The sequence below is a fragment of the Ornithorhynchus anatinus genome, chromosome 16 (genome assembly GCF_004115215.2).
Source record: "Ornithorhynchus anatinus isolate Pmale09 chromosome 16, mOrnAna1.pri.v4, whole genome shotgun sequence".
Taxonomy (NCBI): domain Eukaryota; kingdom Metazoa; phylum Chordata; class Mammalia; order Monotremata; family Ornithorhynchidae; genus Ornithorhynchus; species Ornithorhynchus anatinus.
The window spans coordinates 8351136-8373613 of NC_041743.1; the positions used below are offsets into that span (position 1 = coordinate 8351136).

General features: G+C 44.2%; 1 protein-coding gene across 8 annotated transcripts in view; it reads left to right on the top strand.

The window, feature by feature from the left end:
* The window catches only part of RASAL2 (RAS protein activator like 2), a 257669-nt gene that overhangs the window by 161115 nt on the left and 74076 nt on the right, over positions 1–22478 (top strand). Inside the window, exon 1 of one of the 8 annotated variants that reach the window (XM_029081347.2) lies at positions 19459–19569. The exons of the other annotated variants lie outside the window; for them this stretch is intronic. Coding sequence (XP_028937180.1) covers positions 19464–19569 — 106 coding nt within the window. The 5' untranslated portion in view covers positions 19459–19463. Of the gene's footprint in view, positions 1–19458; positions 19570–22478 lie in introns of those variants that run through there. 8 annotated transcript variants of the gene reach the window in all.

The following is a 22478-nucleotide window of genomic DNA, read 5'->3' on the forward strand; positions in this document are numbered from 1 at the left end:
GCCGCAGAGTTTATTCCTCATGCAGTGTTTATATGAGGTCTCTTGGCATGAGGCTGAGGATATGCCAATTTATTCTAGAGTGTGCTTGGGTTGCCTGAATTTTCCCAGAGGCTTTCATCATTCTTAGAGTATGAGAGAGGACTTCTGTGATTATAATCTTTTTAAACTGGGCTTTTGGCTTGATTATTTTTCCCAGGGCTGAAACAGGTTTACCTGTTGCTGGTTTTACATTGATTGAGGGAAGCAACTTTATGGGCCCACTGAAGTACATATTGTCCATCGCCTCTGACTAGCCAGAGAAGTATGTGAAATGGCCCATCTCAGACTATTTTTCCTTCTGCCCCTCAGGAAACTAAGGCAGGTTTATTATTTACGTAAGGATGGTCCAGCTGTTGAAAGTTGAACAGCCACTTAACACACAGGAGCAGAGAAAGGAGCCAAACCTCCATTCCTGAAACTGTCTTGAGACAGAGAGGGACAATCTCCCTCACCTTTAAGCAGGCCCCAACTTACCAGTTCTCAAATCCAGTTTCCGACTCAATTCTAAACCTGGGTTTCTGGATGAGCCATGGGGTTTGTAGGCAGCTGGTTTGTGAGCAGCCCTATCCCTTACCTACAGCAAGTGGAAGTGGGAGAGGAGCTCTCACATTCTCCCAACAACATTTTAAAATCTGAACCAGGTGTCCGAAAGTCAGGACATGCTGATAAGGATTGAGGGGGTTGTTCCATTCCTTTGAAGGTGTTGGGAACCTTGGATGGGATACCAGAAGGACTACAGGCAGCCCGAGGGTTTGTGGTGTGGCCACCCTGATTTCTGATTTAGAAAACATAACATCATCAAGAACCTCTATATGAAGGGTCTTGAGGGCCATGAAGTAAACCCACTTCCCATAGGTACACTCCTGAAAGACCTTAAGGAGCCACTCCCTCTGCCCACTTGCTTTTCCTTGTCCATTTAAAAGCAAGACATTAAATTCATGGTGTCGTCCATATCTATTTGTGCACAGTCTGATTTTTTTCCCTTCTACTTGTTAATAATAGTCATGGTATTTATTGAGCACCCACTGGATGCCATACCCTGTACTAAGCACTTGGGAATGTACAACAGAAGCACGAGATGCATGTCTTGGTGATTACACCCTGGGGAGGCAAGTACCTTTGGCTGCTATAGGAGAAATCTATCCAGGCTTCTAGGGTGACATGGATGGTCAAGGCAGAGTGGCAGGTACCTCGTCCAGCCCTTTCCCTATCACCAAAGGAGGAAAGCAAAAGGGGAAGAATAGGGTGAGTAAAGTCCTGAAATTTGGGGTCAAAATTCCCTTTCACTCATTCAGAACCTCTTCCAACTCAGCAGGGATATAAGAATCATTCAGGAATTCTTCTAGGCTTAGGGCCATGATGGGCCAGAACTGCCTAATCAGTTAAAGGGATTACTGTTGAAATTTGATTCCCCTTTTCCCTGCTCCTTTCCTATCCACTTCCCCTTTACTGTGACTCTATTGTGCTTCAAACTTCTGGCCCTGTAACTCCAAGAGTGAATTGCCTTTTTAATATTCATTCATTCATTCATTCAATAGTATTTATTGAGCGCTTACTATGTGCAGAGCACTGTACTAAGCGCTTGGGATGAACAAATCGGCAACAGATAGAGACAGTCCCTGCCGTTTGACGGGCTTACAGTCTAATCGGGGGAGACGGACAGACAAGAACAATGGCACTAAACAGCGTCAAGGGGAAGAACATCTCGTAAAAACCGATGGCAACTAAATAGAATCAAGGCGATGTACAATTCATTAACAAAATAAATAGGGTAACGAAAATATATACAGTTGAGCGGACGAGTACAGTGCTGTGGGGATGGGAAGGGAGAGGTGGAGGAGCAGAGGGAAAAGGGGAAAATGAGGCTTTAGCTGCGGAGAGGTAAAGGGGGGATGGCAGAGGGAGTAGAGGGGGAAGAGGAGCTCAGTCTGGGAACGCCTCTTGGAGGAGGTGATTTTTAAGTAAGGTTTTGAAGAGGGAAAGAGAATCAGTTTGGCGGAGGTGAGGAGGGAGGGCGTTCCAGGACCGCGGGAGGACGTGACCCAGGGGTCGACGGCGGGATAGGCGAGACCGAGGGACGGCGAGGAGGTGGGCGGCAGAGGAGCGGAGCGTGCGGGGTGGGCGGTAGAAAGAGAGAAGGGAGGAGAGGTAGGAAGGGGCAAGGTGATGGAGAGCCTTGAAGCCTAGAGTGAGGAGTTTTTGTTTGGAGCGGAGGTCGATAGGCAACCACTGGAGTTGTTTAAGAAGGGGAGTGACATGCCCAGATCGTTTCTGCAGGAAGATGAGCCGGGCAGCGGAGTGAAGAATAGACTGGAGCGGGGCGAGAGAGGAGGAAGGGAGGTCAGAGAGAAGGCTGACACAGTAGTCTAGCCAGGATATAACGAGAGCCCGTAATAGTAAGGTAGCCGTTTGGGTGGAGAGGAAAGGGCGGATCTTGGCGATATTGTAGAGGTGAAACCAGCAGGTCTTGGTAACGGATAGGATGTGTGGGGTGAACGAGAGGGACGAGTCAAGGATGACACCGAGATTGCGGGCCTGCGGGACGGGAAGGATGGTCGTGCCATCCACGGTGACAGAGAAGTCTGGGAGCGGACCGGGCTTGGGAGGGAAGATGAGGAGCTCAGTCTTGCTCATGTTGAGTTTTAGGTAGCGGGCCGACATCCAGGTGGAGACGTCCCGGAGGCAGGAGGAGATGCGAGCCTGAAGGGAGGGGGAGAGGACAGGGGCGGAGATGTAGATCTGCGTGTCATCTGCGTAGAGATGGTAGTCAAAGCCGTAATAAGAATGCACCAAAAAAAAAAAAGGAAAATCGTAGTTGCTCAGGATTTTTAAATGAATTGTTTATTAGGAAGTGGTCAGCTCATCCTTCCTGGAACCTAAGATTGGCCGGACAGTCCTGCATCTATCACGGTTTTCCCCACGTCACCCTGGCCCAATGTTGACCAACATTTGGCTTGTAGTTGGAGTTCCAGATTGTGGTTCATTATTCTGTGCTCTCATGCTTCATAGTCATTGATCTGTATTTCAATTACCCACCACTGTTTTGAGGGTGGGAGCAGTTGGTTACTTCAGTGGAATTAGTGTATCTAATTCTATTGAAGTTCTAGGAATTAGATTGACTTACCCTCCCCAGTGTACCTGGCCCCACCGGAGCTGACAGTAAAATGCATTTTTTGAGGGCTGGAGTAAATAGAACAGCAGTGAGAGTGGTGGACTTGCTGGTGAACAACCGTCAACTTTAAAACAATTTAGCCGAAAGTTGTATAATTCTTCAGTGGTAGTGCTGCAGGTTCACCTGGTTGAAAGTACACGTATGCTCATTACCACTGATTGATAACTATAGATGTGATCCCAGTGTGTCTTTGGATGCTTCACGCCTTATTGTGCAGTATACCGTCATCGTACATTCAGTTAGCCGAGCTTGATAAGTAAGAGACTTTCTGAGTGATTGCAATTCAGGAGAAAGCTTTTCTTGACCTTCTCCAAACTTTTACCAACTCTGCAACGGCAAAAAACAAAAAGAGTATCTCCTAGTTGTCTCACTTTGCTGACACTGTGGCACACCCACCGAGGTAAACAAAGAGATGAGGATACCAGAAGGGCTGTCCCATCATTCCGTGGATCTGCTGGATAATATTTGTCTTTGTGGATGGCCAGGCGTTAAGTTTGGGCCCGTAATGTTTGTCGGGGAATTGGGTTGCTGACAGCAGTAGCTTAAGTCAGTTTAGTTAAGGGTAGTCTGAGACCCTGAGACCAAAAGAAAGCCTCGACCTGCTTGTCGTTTCTTTGGACGGACTGTAGGATGTCAGCCGCTTCTATTGCTGGGGAACTGGCAGATGTTCTCAAAGACAGCCTTAACCCGTCAGACAAGTTGCTGGGTCTGACGTCTTGTACTTGATCTCACTGATTAAACAGTACCTTTGGAACACTTGGGGAGGTTTGATTTTGCAGACTCTGCTAGCGTTTGCAGAGCTGTCTGGTGGGTTTGAGGATGACATGACTGGCAGTGAGATGTTTAGCAGTGTGTGCGAGGAAGGTCGACAGGCCAGTGCGCCACTGACGATCCCTTCCCCGCTGAGTAGAATTGCCTGGGAACAAGAGGGGGCCACTGGCACCCTCCTGGCACCTGCCTCCATTGGACAGAGCGGATCCAGAGCTGGATAGGTCAGGGAGAGAAGGGAAGAGAGGAAATATTCAATTGATCTTTGGTGTTTTTTGAGCCTTTAATATTTGCAGAGGCCTGTGCTAAGCACTCCCAGCACCCTTTCCTCAAAATTGCTGGGGGGTGGTAGAGGGAGAGGTGATGCAGGTCTCCCCAAGGGATCCATCATAATTGCCCTCTCCATTGTAGGAATTGACTGTGTAGTCAGTTCATCATGTTCCTGTTACCTATTAGTTTACCGTGCTTCATTATTACCCTTACAGCCAATCAAGTTTGAAAAACCCACATAATTTCAGGTGGGGGTATGGAAAGAAAGTCTGACTTGCATGGACTAAAGAAAGTCTAAATGTTTGAGTTGGAGAGAAAAAAATCGTTTTTTTTGGTTTTGTTTTTTTTTAATGGGGGTTGGGGATGCAGGGGGTTAAGTTTGAGGGATGGAGAGATACTTGCACCACGACCCTGAGGAAAGAAGTCCCACAGTGAAACAAATTACCATGCCCACAATGAAAGGTAGTCACCCATCCTGGAAGTTGTTCATCTTCTGAAAGGATGATCATTTCCACTGCTTCTGCTCTAAACCAGTGGGAGTGCAATACCACGTGACATGGAGACACTCTCATCCCTCCTACCCCTCTGTGGATCTGGCCAGGGTTTGGATCTCAAGTCTTAGCATGTTACCTAAAGTAGCAGATTCCACCCTTTCAAGTCTCATATCATTTCTCACATCCTGGGAGGAATTTTCATGTCATTTTTTCTCCTCTTGAAATTCTTGGTTCCTCAAAGTATGTTCTTCAAACACCAAAACCCCCATTGTGCAGCAAGGTGAACAAGGAACCCATTATTAAAAAAAACAGCGATCCATACCTCTAGCAACAGCTCGCATTTTAAGTTTACAAAATGCTTTCAGTAGTTTTGAGATGTCGGGTTTTTTTCCACTTTTAACTTTAAACAGTTGGCTCCATGGCCTAAATCTTCTTTTGGCTTCTTCCATGATTTCATAGAAACTCTCTGCCCTTGATTTCATGGGGTTAGGTAGTGTATGCCTGTTTGAAATCTTTCCTTTGAAAAGATGACAATGACTGAAGGCATTTCAGCTGTGAACTCAGAACAAAATGAAAAATAAAGAAGGGAAGGAGAAAGCAGGCAGTGAATAGCAGTATCACTAGCAGGGAGCTATTCATCCCATGCAAAGCCCAAATGTGTTATGCAGAGTGATAATGAATTCTAAAATAAAACTGGGGGCAAAGACTGGGCTAAAAGGAAGCTGCTTCTTTTTGTAGGGTGTCTAAGCGCTACTGGGTGTCAAACACTCTTATAAACACTGGGGTAAATATTGATTAATTAGGTTGGGCACATATTCTGCCCCTCATGGGGTTCAGGCTAAGTAGGAGGGAAGACTGGAGAATTGAAGCACAGAGAAGTTAAGTGACTTGCCGAAAGTCACATATCTAGCAATTGGCAGAACTGGAATTAGAACCCATGTCCTCTGACTTCCATCTTTCCATTAGGCCGTTAGAGAAGCAGTATGGCATAGGGGATAGAGCCTGAGCCTGGGAGTCAGAAGGACCTGGGTTCTAATCCTGACTCTGCCACTTGTCTGCTGTGTGACCTTGGGCAAGTCACTTCACTTATCTATGCCTCAGTTACCTCATCTGTAAAATGGGGATTAAGACTGTGAGATCTGTGTGGGAAAGGGACTGTGTCCAACCCAATTTCCTTGTATCTTTCCCAGTGCTTAGTTCAGTGCCTGGCATATATTAAGCGCTTAGCAAGTATCACTATTATTATTATTATTATCATTATTATTAGTCCATGCTGCTTTTCTACTAGACCATGCTACTTCTCATGTTGTAGCATGGAAATTAATAATTTACAATGCCAGAGTTTCGTCATCCATTAAATGGGGATTCAATACCTGTTCTCCCTCCTACTTAGACTGTGAGCCCCATGTGGGACAGGGCCTGTGTCTGACCTGATTAACTTTTATCTACCCCAGCTCTTAGTATAGTGCTTGACACATAGTGAACTCTTAACAAATAGAATAATAATGACAGTAATGATCTAGTTTCTTCCAAGTTTGTATGCTTGAAGGCCCTTCTTAATAAGAACAATTTATAAATTGTATCCAACAATGAAATTTTCATTAACAAGGCATAAATGAGCCTCCAGACTGAGGTCATGCTGCAGAGTGCTTTGATTTATGACAGCAGCTCTGTGAGATTCTCCTGCATCCAACAATGTGAACTAGTTTTCATCCTGCTTTAGTTCTTGAAGTCAGTATTTAAACAATCAAGTGTCTTTCTCCTTGTTCATCCTCAATTTTAAGAACAGAAGGGAAAGTCATCTTAGAATCCTTTATTTTTGGCTCCAGTGCTGTTCATCAGACAAAGATTGGAAAGGTTGTTCTCCCCTGCTAGACTGTAAACTCCTAGGGGGCAGGGAATGTGTCTACCAACTCTGTTGTCCAGGTGCTTAGAATGGTGCTCTGAACACAGTAAACACTCAGTAAATGCCATTGATTGAATGTGTTTTGATTCAAAAAAATATATTTTCCCAATATCTCACTGGTTTCATCCATAAAAGACAAGAATATCGTCAAGTCAGGGAAAGTAGTGTGGTACCTTCCTTAAATCCCTGTGTGTTTCTGTGAGGGGTATGGCATTAATTGTATCCTTGCATAGAAAATTTGCCTGTAGTTTTGTGTGACTAGCTGTTTGATTTGGAGGGCTCAGTGGAAAGACGAGATGGGAAAAACATAAGGTACATTAGGAACAAAAGGGCCACTGTGTGGGAGAGAAAAATGCCAGCTTCTTGCCATTTTGAAATTCTGACTGCCATTATCCAAAACATTAGCCTTCATATTTCATACCCAAAATGAAAAATTGTCTTTCGCCACCAACTGCCCCCATTCAGGCTGATTATATTCCCTCAGAAGATGGCTCAACTAATAACACCTTGGCCCTCCATGCCACTGAAATGGGTTTGGATGTTCTCGGGGAAATCATTAATACAGTTACCCACAGTCCCCAAACTCCAAAATGTATAACTCTGGTACAGTTGACAGATTCTGCTAAAAGGATACTGTAGGACAGAATCCAGTGTGAAAACATAATTATCTTGTTGAGTGAAGACTGGATGAACACACAGGATGCTTCATTAGTGGAGAGAATATAAAGTTGTTAGAAGTGTTTAAAAAAAAGCAACTTTATCTTCATGTAAGGATGTGGCTGTGAATTTTCATTATTGGTACCAGGGTTTTTGTAGGAATCTTGATCATACAGTTTAAACCATTGTCTCTTGCCTGTACCGCATTAGCTACTGCCTTTATGTATACATTTTACAAAGTATAACCTGACGTGATTTTCTTTGAAAAGCTTCAGTTGTCTATCGTTCTGCTTTTTCCATCACTAATGACCCATTATCCATCTTGCTGTACACATGGCCAGAGCATCATTTTCAATTCCTCTGTTTCTTCCTCTTCCTCTTCCCAGGCTGTTTTCAAGTTGTGCCCTTCCCTTTCTCTTTTCTTCTTTTCTTCCCTTTCTTCTTCGCTGCATCTGATGTACTGAAATGTACATCTGACCCAATTATCCCTGCCCCTAGTCCTTTCCCCAGAAACCCTTCCCCCTAAATTAAAACTTGGGAATTGTAGGACAAGAAGGGACATTTTGGATTTTTAGGCATCCCCCCCGCTGCCTCTTAGTCCTTTCTTCCAAGTCTTATTGCCCTCCATCTATGTTGTTCCCCTCTTCCTTCAGTTTCTCATCTTCCCGTTCTCAGAATTTGTTTGTTCTCTGTTTGCCCAGTTTCATATTTGCTTCCCACTCCAAGAAAAACTCCAAGTCTGTAATAGCATTCTCATTCCCCTCAGTCAAACCAGTTGCTCGGACAGTTTCAGTTGTGTCCTCGAAAACTGGACCTTCCCAACTGCCTAGAGTGGAGCCTTCCTTCCCCTATCACTTCTTGAAAGCTTCTGCTTCTCTTTCTCCTATGGTTTTGATTATGAATCATTGCTACCTTTCCGATTGTAATCCCCCGGTCAGAGGCCAGCTATTCTTCACGGTCTATGAAATGCTTAATGAGCTGCGGGGTTTAAATATTTGACTACGCAAACAACAATCCAGTGCCACTAACAAGCTTGGGAAATACAGCCCAGAAACAAATAAAGGAAAATTTGGGGAGAACAATGGGAGTAGCCCACCTGAGAAGAGGACCGCAGGACTGCACAAGATACAGGGAGGAAGGGTTGAATATTACAGGCAAATGAGGCCGAAAAGGGATCTATTGTCTTAATGGACCACAGCTAACCAGAATCAGCATCCCACACTGCAGTTGAAGCAAATGTTCTGGGACCCCAGGAGGACGAGCCGTCGTCCGGAGCTGTGGTGCGGGCCCTTTAAGTCTCAAGGGACAGAACCATCTCCCATCCTAGGCTGGGACTGGAGCTGCTGCAGCAGCAGCAGCAAGTATTGGAACGTGCCAGGGGCAGTGTCCCTTTGGCAAGGACTAAAAGGCCAAACCAACCTCTCAGCCCCAGCTCCAGTCTGTTTCCGGCTCTGAGGGACAGGTCTGGCTAGCTATGATTCCCTGCCCTGCCCCAGAGCCCTAGGGCAGAGCCATTAGTTTGGAGTAAGAGAGATCCAACAAACTGCTCTCCCCTTCTTCAAAGCCTTATTGAAGTCTCCTCCAAGAGGCCTCCCTGACTAAGCACCCCCTTTCCTCTTCTCCCACACCCCTCTGCATCACCCTGACTTGTTCTCCTTTGTTCATCCCCTTTCCAGGGAATGTGTCTGTTCATTGTTGTACTCTCCCTAGTGCTCAGTACAGTGCTCTGAACATAGTAAGTGCTCAGTAAATACGAATGAATGAATGAATAACCATTGCCCCTTTGGATTTGGCTCCAATGAGAGGAGGAATTCTTATGTGGAGAATGGGAAGTTGCTGATCTCCATCTAGCAGGGTGGAGCAGGGTGGCCTGGTGGAAAGAACACAGCCCTGGGAGTCAGAGCTCGTGGATTCTAATCTGGGATCCACCACAGATTTGCTGTGTGACATCAGGCAAGTCACATAACTTCTCTGTACCTGTTACCTCATCTGTAAAATTCATTCATTCAATAGTATTTATTGAGCGCTTACTATGTGCAGAACACTGTACTAAGCACTTGGAATGAACAAGTCGGCAACAGATAGAGACAGTCCCTGCCGTTTGACGGGCTTACGGTCTAATCGAGGGAGACGGACAGACAAGAACAATGGCAATGAATAGAGTCAAGGGGAAGAACATCTTGTACAAACAATGGCAACTAAATAGAATCAAGGCGATGTACATTTCATTAACAAAATAAATAGGGTAATGAAAATATATATAGTTGAGCGGACGAGTACAGTGCTGAGGGGATGGGAAGGGAGAGCGGGAGGAGTGGAGGGAAATGGGAGGAAAAGAGGGTTAAGCTGCGGAGAGGTGAAGGGGGGGGTGGTAGAGGGAGTAGAGGGAGAAGAGGAGCTCAGTCTGGGAAAGCCTCTTGGAGGAGGTGAGTTTTAAGTAGGGTTTTGAGGAGGGGAAGAGAATCAGTTTGGCGGAGGTGAGGAGGGAGGGCGTTCCAGGACCGCGGGAGGACGTGGCCCAGGGGTCAACGGCGGGATAGGCGAGACCGAGGGACGGTGAGGAGGTGGGTGGCAGAGGAGCAGAGCGTGCGGGGTGGGCGGTAGAAAGAGAGAAGGGAGGAAAGGTAGGAAGGGGCAAGGTGATGGAGAGCCTTGAAGCCTAGAGTGAGGAGTTTTTGTTTGGAGCGGAGGTTGATAGGCAACCACTGGAGTTGTTTAAGAAGGGGAGTGACATGCCCAGATCGTTTCTGCAGGAAGATGGGCCGGGTAGCGGAGTGAAGTATAGACTGGAGCGGGGCGAGAGAGGAGGAAGGGAGGTCAGAGAGAAGGCCGACACAGTAGTCTAGCCGGGATATAACGAGAGCCCGTAGCAGTAAGGTAGCCATTTGGGTGGAGAGGAAAGGGCGGATCTTGGCGATATTGTAAAGGTGAAACCGGCAGGTCTTGGTAATGGATAGGATGCGTGGGGTGAACGAGAGAGACGAGTCAAGGATGACACCGAGATTGCGGGCCTGAGAGACGGGAAGGATGGTCGTGCCATCCACGGTGATAGGGAAGTCTGGGAGAGGACCGGGTTTGGGAGGGAAGATGAGGAGCTCAGTCTTGCTCATGTTGAGTTTTAGGTGGCTGGCCGACATCCAGGTGGAGACATCCTGGCAGGAGGCAGGAGGAGATGCGAGCCTGAAGGGAGGGGGAGAGGACAGGGGTGGAGATGTAGATCTGCGTGTCATCTGCGTAGAGATGGTAGTCAAAACCGTGAGAGCGAATGAGTTCACCGAGGGAGTGAGTGTAAATGGAGAACAGAAGAGGGCCAAGAACTGACCCTTGAGGAACTCCAACAGTTAAAGGATGGGAGGGGGAGGAGGCGCCAGCGAAGGAGACCGAGAATGACCGGCCAGAGAGGTAAGAGGAGAACCAGGAGAGGACAGAGTCCGTGAAGCCAAGGTGAGAAAAGGTATGGAGGAGGAGGGGATGGTCGACAGTGTCAAAGGCAGCAGAGAGGTCAAGGAGAATTAGAATGGAGAGACTGTGAGCCCCATGTGTGACATGGACTATGATCAACCTGATTAGCTTGTAGCTACCCCAGCACTTAGTATAGTGCCTGGCCCACAGAAGGCACTCAACAAACACCATTGTAAAAAAAGCAAAACAAAAAACCCAAATGTAGTTGAAACTGGAAAATGAGAGTTAGCTTAGACATAAAGGTACCAATTCCTGGCAGACAGCTAAACGTTGGAATTGGCCATCAAAAATTCAAGAATTCTCTGAAAGCCTTCCCTGACATAAATCCTCATTGTCTCCTCGCCCACTCCTTTCTGCACCGCCCTTGCACTTGGATTTGTCCCCTTTATTCACCTCACCCTCAACCCCACAGCACTTTACATAAGCTGTAATTTAATTATATTAATGTCTGTCTCCCCCTCTAGGCTGTAAGCTCCTCACAGGCCTGGAACATGTCTACCAATTCCATTATATTCTGCTCTCCCAAACCCTTAGTACACTGCTCTGCATACAGTAAGCACTTAATAAGTACAATCGATTTAAAGTGAGACAAATTCTCAGCTGACAGGGAGTGTTTACTCAGGCGCCAGGCTGCGAACTACAGCACAGATGCAAGGTCCCCAAAGGGCCCTGACATTTCTACCATCGCTGAGATTCCACTAATGTATATTTTATGGTAGTATAGCTCCTCTGATTTTGAAATCCCAGGAATAAATTGAGGCCTCCTTGGCCTGATTCAACATGTCATTCATGGATAAAAGAAAGGTAGATTGCCCTGGAAAGCTCTCAGTATGCTTTAGGATTTTGATTTCTGTACTGTTGATTTTCCAGCCATCCTTTGACCTTGTGCCTCACTCCTCCCTCTTCTTAGTTTATCCTGTTTCTCTTTAAAAGCTATTACTGAGCACCATTTCCCAGGAGATCAGCATTTATATTGATCCATTAATTATCTTCAAGAGAAAGCTGTGGTCTCACCCTGAATGTAGCACCTCTGTATCACATTATATATGCATGGCTTTAGGGAAAGAGCCAGTTATATATTGCCATGAAAGATTTTGAATATCTCTAATACTGGACTAAGAACGTTCTTATCAATTACAGTAAGTCTTTTAGAACACTAGTGTTTACTGGATTAAGTGCTCTCCTCCTGCTTTACAGGATACCCTCCCAGGGGTAAATAGCAAGGCAGAAAATCAATCAGTCATATCTGAGTGCTTACTGTGTGCAGAGCACTCTACTAAGTGCTTGGGAGAGTACAATATGACAAAACTGAGATAGTAGACACATTCCTTGCCCTCAATGAGCTTAAAGTCTAGAGGGGGAGACAGACATTAATAGAAATAAATTATAGATATGTACATCTGTGCTGTGGGGCTGAGGGAGATGTGAATAAAGGGTGCAAATCCAAGTGCAATGGTGACACAGAAGGGAGTGGAAGAAGAGGAATGGAGGGCTTAGTCAGGGAAGGCCTCTTGGAGAAGATGTGCCTTCAATAAGGCTTTGAATGTGGGGAGAGTAATTGTCTGTCAGATACTGAAGAGGGAGGGTGTTTCAGGTCAGAGGCAGGATGTGGGTGAGAGGTTGGCAGCAGATTAGCAAGATCGAAGTAGAGTGAGTAGGTTGGCATTAGAGGAGCAACGTGTGTGGGCTGGGTTGTAGTAGGAGAGAAGCGAGATGAGGTAGGAGGGTGCCACGTATGTCCATAGCATTTGTTTTTCACCTACTGTGTATCTGACTTGATTATCTTGTATATACCCTATTGCTTAGTTCAGAGCTTGACACCTAGTGTGCACTTTCATTCATTCAATCAATTATTATTATTACCTATTTTGAGAGGAAATCATTCTCTGTCAAACTTCTAAGCAGTTTCAAGATCAAGAAAAAGCAGCATGACCTAGTGGATAGACCACAGGCCTGGGAGTCAGAAGGCCCTGGGTTATAATCCTGGATTTGTGCCTTGCTTGCTGTATGACCTAAGGCAAATCACTTCTCTGCCTCAGTTGTCTCATCTGTAAAATGAGGATTAAGATTGTGAGTCCCATGTGGGACAAGGACTGTGTCTGACCTGATTAGTTTGTATCTATCCCAGCGTTTAGTACAGTGCCTGGAACAAAGTTAGCACTTAACAAATAGCATTAATTTAAATAAAGAAAAAAGTCTTCGCATAATTTTGCATATGCAAAATTTTATGTGATCCAAAGTAAAGGATAAACTTCCTGAGACGTCATAGGTGATTCGTTACGGTTGATTTAATTCCTTCATTCAACTCGTTCAATCATATTCATTGAGCACTTACTATGTACAAAGCACTGTACTAAGCACTTTGGAGAATACAGTACAACAGCAGCCATGTTCCCTGTCCACAGTAACTTCACCTGAAGCCATCCTCCTACTCTGCCTGCTGTCCTCACCCCACCCATATAGGAGACTTAGTTGGTCCCAGTCAAACAGTGGTATTTATTGAGTGCTTAGTGTGTGCAGAGCATTGTACTAAGCACCTGGGAGAATACAATATCCCTTAGTTGGAACACACGTTCCCTACCTACAAGGATCTTATATTCAAGAGGGGAGCTAACAGCCTAAATGGGCAACCTTGCATTTAACTCTTTCAGGTTCATCAAAGCCAGTTATGACTCCAGAACTGCTTGTCCATTTTTTAATTAATTTTTTGTGGTATTTAAGAGCTTACTGTGTTCCAGGCACTGTTCTAAGCACTGGGATAGATCAAACAATCACTCATTTATTGAATGCTTACTTTGTGCAGAGCACTGTACTAAGCGCTTGATGGATACACAGTCCTTTTCCCAAATGGGAATCACAGTCTTAATCTCCATTTTACAGATGCTGTAACTGAGTCACAGAGAAGCTAAGTGACTTGCCCAAGATCACACAACAGACAGGTAGCTGAGCTGGGATTAGAACTCAGATCCTTTTGGCTCCCAGACCCATGCTCTAGCCACTAGGCGAAGCTGTTTCTCAACGGATTGTAACCATTAATGATTTTTTAAAACAAATAAATATAGTGTATGACTATGTTCATTCATTCTGAAATGGGCAAATCTCTGTCTACTGTAGTGCTGACATTCAGATTCTGCCCTTGGATTCGTTATTTTAATAATGCGATTGCTTTGCAATTAAATATATTGCTGTTTGTTGGTGATCTCAAAGCTCGTGTTGCAAGTGTAAAACCCAGTTGTTTAATTGGAACTGTCTCATGGACTATCAGTATCCATGCTGCTCTGTGACTTCATTTGTGAAAAGTATTGCTTCCTAAGCCTTTGCAGATAAAAAGCTGCTTAGCTTCATTGGTTTCACAGCTTTAATCGTGAGAGGTGACATTTTTGACAGACGAAGACACATGGGAGAGCATTCAATTGATATATAATTTAAAGTGTTACTGGTTATGGGTTTATATAGCTTTTGGGGTGCTATTATAAAATGTTGAATTACTGATTCTATAGGGATTTAACTCCCTTCCAATAAAACTGAAATATCCACTCTCAAAGTGGAAGAGATTAAAAAAAAGGGGGGGGGGGATGAAACTTCTGATTTTATTTTGAGCTCTTAGCAGTAGAGACTTTATTACAAATACAAAAAGGTTACTCTTGCTAGTTCAGAAAATCTGAGTCACATTCCTAAACTGTACTACTTTTTCTAATTGGACTAACTTTTCTGTGAGCCCCTGGTCAAGTTGAATTACCTCTCTGTTCTTCAGTCATACGCCTTCAGTAAAAATGGAGATAATAAATCTCATCCCTAGCCAATGCCACAGAATTGTAGGGAAGGTTAATAAGATATGGAGAAGCAGCGTGGCTCAGTGGAAAGAGCACGGGCGTTGGAGTCAGGGCTCATGAGTTCGAATCCCAGCTCTGCCACTTGTCAGCTGTGTGACTGTGGGCAAGTCACTTAACTTCTCTGTGCCTCAGTTCTCTCATCTGTAAAATGGGGATTAAGACTGTGAGCCCCACGTGGGACAACCTGATTCCCCTGTGTCTACCCCAGCGCTTAGAACAGTGCTCGGCACATAGTAAGCGCTTAACAAATACCAACATTATTATTATTATTATATGGTTCCTCTCTTGCTTCTGTTACTTTTAAAGCCTGTAGCTACAGTCCAGTCAGTTAAGCTCAGGGGCAGCAGTTGAAATTCCAAAGGGCAGAGGAGCCCTAGAGGCCAAGTCCCAAACCAAGCTTTGAACTTCCTTTACTTGACTGAAAAACAGACCTGGATTGGACTCTGAATTTTCACCAGTATGGGGCTGCCCAACCAGTGAAAGCCTTGGAAGGAAGACTGCAGGGAAAGATGGTGGGAGATGGGCCAGGTTGCAAATGACAGCAATGTTTGTTTATGTTTATGGCAGTTCCTTAAATAGTTGTGTCATGGATAAAATTAGGATATAATTATCAGTATTAATCTTACTCTAGGAGGGTTAGGTGTAACTGGATGCAGTGTTTTAGGAACTTATGGTGTGTGGGTGAGAATGAGTCCTCTGGCCATATCAAGAGGTCAGTCAATCAGTGGTATCTATGGAGCACCTACTAGGTGGAAAGGACTGGTAGTAAGCACTTGGGAAAGTGCAGCAGAAGCAAGGTAATAGTAATAATTATGGTATTGGTTAAGCACTTACTATGTGCCAGGCACTCTACTAAGCTTTTGAACGGATACAAGCAAATCAGGTTGGACACCGTCCCTGTCCCATGTGGGGCTCACAGTTTTGATCCCCATTTTACAGATGAAGTAACTGAGGCACAGAGAAGTTAGGTGATTGCCCAAGGTCACACAGCAGACAAGTGGTGGAGCTGGGATTAGAACCCATGACCTTTTGACTTCGAGTCCCTTGCTCTATCCACTGCACCATGCTGCTTGAAGTTGAAGGTGCATGTTTTCTGCCCTCAGAGACCTTACAGTAATAGACGAGAGACAGACAAAATTATTTACAAATAATAGGAGCAGGAAGAAGAGCAAATATATAACAAGTGGCATAAGTGTAAAAATGAAATCACTGAATAAATTGAATATAGAAATTACTCAAAATATGTACATGTGGTGAGGCTAGTAATTTAAGTGTATGCTCTATGGGTCACAGTTGGGTGAACATGATTAGGATGCTGTCAGTTATTCAGGGAAGGCTTTCTAGAAGAGATGGGATTTTAGGAGAATTTTCATCTGGCAGATTTGGGGAAGTGGAGAGGGAGTTCCAGGTTGGTGAAACATTATGAGCAAGACCAAGGTAGTTCCACTATTTGGAAAGGTGCAGAGGGAGGAAACTCAGAAGTGGCTATTTTGAGTTTCTAAGAATCCTTTTTTAGGAAGTACCGAGTTGGCTACCCCTCCTGAACTCTTGTCCACAATGGAATACTTCATTCTGCTAATGCTAAAAAACATCACCAGGCAACAGCTAGCCTTCTTGATTTTTGTAATGCAGCTTGTACTCATTTGAAAATGAAGACAAAGTTTGGGTTCCCCCCACACACCTTGATAATCCCTTACAGCTCCAAAGAAGTCATGCAAATGATAAAGTGCAAAGTTTGGTAGTTGAGCTGTTGTTGGAAATTATTTGGAGGCTAGTATATAATTGAAAGCCTTGCCACTGTACTTAAATTCCTGAAGTTGTTTCACCTCATGAGTTTAGAGGAAATTGAGGGTTTAAGCAGTAATTGACTTGATCTTATTGAAAGGGCACTGATGTCATGAGGAACAAGATGAATTGCATTAGGGTTGGCAAACAGTGAATCTATGGAGAGTGGATTAAGGGCAGTCTGAAACTTGGCATTGGCATCAACACTCCAGACACAAGTCTCACTGCTGGCCTGCAGATTCTCTGGGGTACAGGTAGTTCATTTTAGGCTGAGAGATTAAGGAAGTTCCTGGGAGGGAAGAGGGATAAACCCAGATTGTAATGTAATTCAATATTGCATTCCCCTATCTATAGGTAGGTTCCTCCTGTATCTCCAGTACTATAAGAAGTAAAAAAATGGTATTTAACAGTGTGTGCAGAGCTTTGTATTAAGCACTTGGGTGAGTACAATACAACAAAGTTGTTGATATGTTCTCTGCCCACAAGGAGTTTATAGTGTAGAGAGAGCTTGCAATCTAGAGGAAATAGTAAAGAACCTAGTCAGGTGCACAGTTCCTGCCACACCACTTGCTTTCATTACGTGTTTTGGAGACTTAGGGAATATTTTTCACACAACGTAAGTCTGGTTGCAGAGCTCATTTTGTCAGAAGAATGGATAGTACATGGGTCTGTAAGTCAAAAGGACCTGGGTTCTGGTTCCAGCGCTGCCACTTGTCTTCTGTGTGACCTTGGGCAAGTCACTTAACTTCTCTGTGCTTGTTACCTGATCTGTTAAATGGGGATTAAGAGTGTGAGCCCTATGTGGGACAGGGACTGTGTCCAACCTGATTATCTTGTATCTACCCCAGTGCTTAGAACAGTGCCTGGCACAAAATACCATTTGAAAGAAACCATTAACAAAATGCCATTTGAAAAAAAGAAAGTTGTCTATTAGCAGGCGACAATGGAAAGAGTGAGGGCTACTATGCAAATTTTCCATAATGTAGTATTTTACAGAAACACAACCCCTGTATAAGAGACTGAGGGGATTATCTATAGTGATCCTCCCTCATAAACTTGGTTTAAAGTTAGCAAATGATTTACATGTGCAGCACAGACTTTTAATAAGATGGGTGAAAATCAAGAAACCTTCCATTTGGTATTCTCATTTTGGCCAAGGTGGGATCAAGTGTTGATGGAACAGCTCATTAATCATGTGCAATTGTGTGATAAAGATTACTTTCATATGGACATGGATTACAAGAAGCAGCGTGACCTAGTGGGTAGAGGCATGGGCCTGGGAGTCGGAAGAATATGGTCTCTAATCCCAGTTCTGCCAGTTGTCTTCTCTGTGACCTTGGGCAAGTCATTTTACTTCTCTGTGCCTCAGTTACCTCATCTGTAAAATGGGGATTAAGACTGTGAGCGCCCTGTGGGACATGGACTGTGTCCAACCTAATTAGCTTGTAACTACCCCAGGGTTTAGTGCAGTGCCTGGCACAACTACCATAAAAAATTACAGCTACTGTATTAGGCATTGTGGAGCTAAATGAACTATGAAAATTTATTTCCCAGCTATCCACTCCTTGATCTGGGACATCTAAGAAAAGAGAATTTCCAATCCCATGTAACCAGAATCGCCATACTGTCCTTTGGAGTGTGACATTGCTGTTGCTAGTGTTTGAGTGTGTGTAATTTCTTTTATATTAGTCCACTGTCAACCCCTGGGGTCATTTCACCGTTTCTCCCTCTCCATTGTGAGCAGATATGACTGAAATCAAGATAGATTGCAATAACATTCTGGGAAAGGGGCAGAATTATTTAAATAGGGGACCCACACATTGCTGGTTCAAGAAAAGACTCTGTCTCTTTAAACAGTGCAGTTTGCTTAGAGCATCCAACCTATCAGTCCCAAAGGACAAAGGCATTTGTGATTTGTGGGTCTCTATACTCCCTCCTCTGCTAGACTCCTCGCTGCCTGCGTGCGCTCCAACGGGTGAAATACCCTTTTGTTTGTCATAAATCGAAGCTTGTAAATGTGTAGTATAAATCATCCAATCAGATCTGACCCCTTCCTGCATGGCAATGTGAGTTGTGACAAGAGAGTTGAAGGACAAACAGAATCATTCGCTATGGTGATGGATGGATGGATGACTTGAACCCCTTACCTAATTCACTGGATCATTCCTGTATTCTCTTCCACAATTCAGGCGTCTTTCACTACACACACACACACACACTCCCCGCCCTCCTCCCCCCCATTTTCTTTCTCTTGCTGAAAGAGCTATTGACCCTGGTGCCTGAAGTTGTGCTGTGTTTCTACCAATGGCTTGCATTTTTACGAAGAGGAACTTGTAATATCCTTAATGTTGTTGTTGGCAGTCAGATACAGATTCCATTATTGTCGATCAATGCAGCCGCCATGTGAGAGGGGGGAGGGAGCGAGGGGAAGTAGAAAGGAGGGGTGAGAGCTTCCTATTCACAGATTGATCAACCTGCCTTTGCATGAGAAAAATCATCGTCACCGGGGCTGGGAGGCTGTTGTAGGAGTTAGTGGAGAGAAAGACTGCAGCTTCTCACTTGGATGGCTGAAGGGAAATTTAAAAACCTTTCTCCTCAAAACGAAGCAAAATGCTGAATCTGATTTTTTGTCTTTGTTTTTGTTTGACGATATGTATCACTTAACTGATTGGCCATTGTGCTGTCTGGGTAGCCAAGCTGCTCCAATGTAGAACCTGTTTCTTTTCCTTTGGGGGCTTTTTTAATTTTCTTCTGCTTCTATCATTTTAAATCACAAATCATTTTCTTTTTCTTGCTCATGCTGGCTTTCTGTTAGAGCGGAAAGCTTAACATCAAGAGACGGGAAGGACAAATATTCTCCCCCTCTTTCTCTCTCCAAAACCACTCCCTCCCATCCCCCCCACCCCCAATGCCTGCTGTAACAGATTGATGTCTCAGAAACAGAATTCAGAGTGGAGAAAGGGTCATGCTTTTCTGTTTGATTTTCTCATCCTAGCCAGCCATTTAAAGGTTGGATCACTAAGAGTTTTGTGTCTCCATTCCCCTTTTCCTCACGTCATTCAGTATTTGTGTTCTTTATGGAAAAGTTTTCTGGCTGGAGAATGAGTTTCCTTTCCCCCGGTGATGTGGCCGAGTGGCTGGATAGTAGCACCGAAGACGAGAAGAGCCTTCTGTCATTTCTGGGTACGGTAGGGCTCTACTGATTCTTTTTACCCTTTATTGTCAGGGCTTATCGTCCTTTTTCCAGGGAGGAAGATTTTAGAATGTTTTCAAACAAGTTCTGTAATTTTTTTTTAAAGACTAGCTGAATCGGTTATCTACTTGGAAAGTTTGGTTGGTGCCCAGGGGAATAGCCTCACCAGAACTGGTTGAACTGCTGGTTAAGTGAAGAAAGGCTAGATATGTAGTCAGTGACAAAGAGTGCACAGCTCACTCCACACATCCCTCAGCCAGCTGATGTCTGTGTCCTGTCAACTCCTAACCAGTCTAGTTAGAATGTACAACAGCTGAGGTTTACTGTGTTCTTTCCAACATTGTTAAAGCTAATCCAGTGGTGGGTGTGAATGTGTGTCTGAGGGCTTGAAGAGGCTAGATCAATGTTATAAGAAAACTACTGCTGAATTTAGGGAATTCTTGTAATATTGATTCCTACAAAGAGTTTCTCCCCAGTGAGTAAAATGTTATGGGGTTTACCAGGTAGTGGTTTAACTTCTGCCCACTTAAACTACCAAGATTACTAGGTTGATAGTTAATCATAGCATGTGTTAGATATTTAAAAAATCACCTATTTATCTCCCTTACAAATCTATTCTGTACTGCCCAAGAAGATTATACAGTGAGATATCACTTCTACCATCAGAACGCTTTTCTTTGTATGTAGGCTGTTTTTATTAAACCCGATTCCATTGACGTATACCTTCTATCCAATGTACTTGCCACCACAATTCTTTTTTTTCCCCAGAATTGAAATGTAAATTATTTGATTCTATCTTCCTTTGTTGTGGTAAGGACTGAGTTATACATGGAATATACTTTTATCTCCTAAATTAGTTCCCAGATCTTCATTAATAGATGTATTTTTTTCAGAATATCCATAAGTGGGTCGACTTTGTTTTGGGTTAGGGATGTCCAAAATGTGCGTTCCTTAATGAAGTGCCTTTTCTCTGGGGCCTATCAAAGGGGACTGATGAACCTGAAGAGACTTATTCTATTTCCAAAAAATGGTTGTTTTCGGAGGCAATGTGACTGTGTCCCTCACCTCATCCTTAGGTCATAAACCCTGTTGTGATATGAAGGTGGCAATTGTCTCCCTGGGCTTCTCTCTCTCCCCTCTTCACCTGAGTTGTGGTGTTTTTGTGTTTCCTCATGACCCAAAGGATGAGTCAAAGCCCCGGGGTCGTATTTTTTCAGTTTCGGCTCTATTCATAGGAGACTTTAAGAATTTAAAAGGCTATTGTTTGACCCTCCGAAGTTGGGTGGGGGGGAAGGAGGAGCAGAATCTTGAGTAACAATGAGATTAGTTGAGCAGCGAGATAATAAAGGAGGGTGGGGCTGAAGGGTCCAGAGAATCTGAAGAGAATCACTGGCTTCGAGTTTAACTGCTTGATCCCCGACTCTCAGAAGAATCACCAAGAAAACGCTGCAAATTCAGCTTCTCTCTCCCAAATAGTCGGAAATGGGGGCAAAGGCCAATCAGTTTGGTCAGTCACTGTCAAGCCATCTGTAGAGGACTGTCAATAAACTGTTCAAGTGAGGAGTCGGGTTTTAGGAATCTGGGCACGAGACCCTCGGAATTTCTCGTTCAAGAGGAGAGAGGGGGTTGAAGGGGATGGATTTCCTTTCCATGCTTGTCCAGGGAATTGGCAGGATTCAGGATTATGTGGATTCCCCTCTCCGCTCTTTCTCCTCCCCCCGCAACAAACTCTGTACTCCCTAAATCACCTGGGGGCTCAGACCAGATCCCTATTTTTTCCCTGCCCAGAAAGACTGAGAGGGTGGGCCTGACTTCTCTTAGATCTGTCATATTTGCTCTCTCAGAGCCTGCCCTTTGTCCTTTCCCTGTCTAGGAAAGGGAAGAATGAGAACATCAATCTTTCAATCACTTGTATTTATTGAGCACTTACTGGGTGCTGAGCCCTATATTAAGTGCTTTGGAGAATACAGTACAATTGAGTTGGTAGATGTGTTCTCTGCCCACAAAGAGCTTATAGTGTAAAGGCAAAATTTAGACATATAGAAGGCTAACCTATGCTGAGAGCAGTGCCCTTCACTGGGTATCTGGATCTGCTAGGCTATATTAGGATCTATCTATCATGATCATGATCTTCATAAAAAAAAGGATTTATGGAAAATAAGCACATGCATACCTCTCCATTGTGAGTCTTCAGTGAGTTTACAAAATTATGATTACACATGCTCCCTGATATTAAGACTGTTGTGTTCTGGTGAGGACTTAATATTGTTATATTTCAAATTTTTCCATTTTTAACATTTTGGCATGAGATTTCTGATGTTCCAACATGTGTTGTTGTTTAAAATTTGTTGATCTTGCATACTCTATGCCGGAGCACTGAACATAATCAACATCACAGTCTTGAACCTCTCAGTCTCAGATCACAAATACATTACTTAAGTCAGGCATACAAACCATCACACAGGGATTGATTTATTGATTAGAGTTTTTATTAAATGCTTACTTTGTGCTCAGCACTGAGCCAAGCAACAGAATTGATGCAAATCAACAGTTCCTACATTGTTGCCTGTCCCACAAGGGACTCACAATCTAAATGGAAAGGGAACAAACAGAAATTACTAACTGAACTCTTTTTAGAGATGGCCTTAGTTGTTGCTTTTTTTTTTCTCTCTCTCTCTCTACTATTTGACTTCCTTAGGTTAGGGAGCTTGAAGACACTTGTCTGGGAAGGGCAATTGCTAGGCAGGATTGGAAGAGGTAAGACTCTTCCTTCCCTCAATCCTCTTCTCCCCCCTCCCCCCCACCATTTTCTAGTCCTTTCCAGCCCTGTTGCCCTTTAGGGACTTTAGCTCCTTGTATCTCAGGGGTCTTAACTACATATGCTGATCCACTTCGCTTT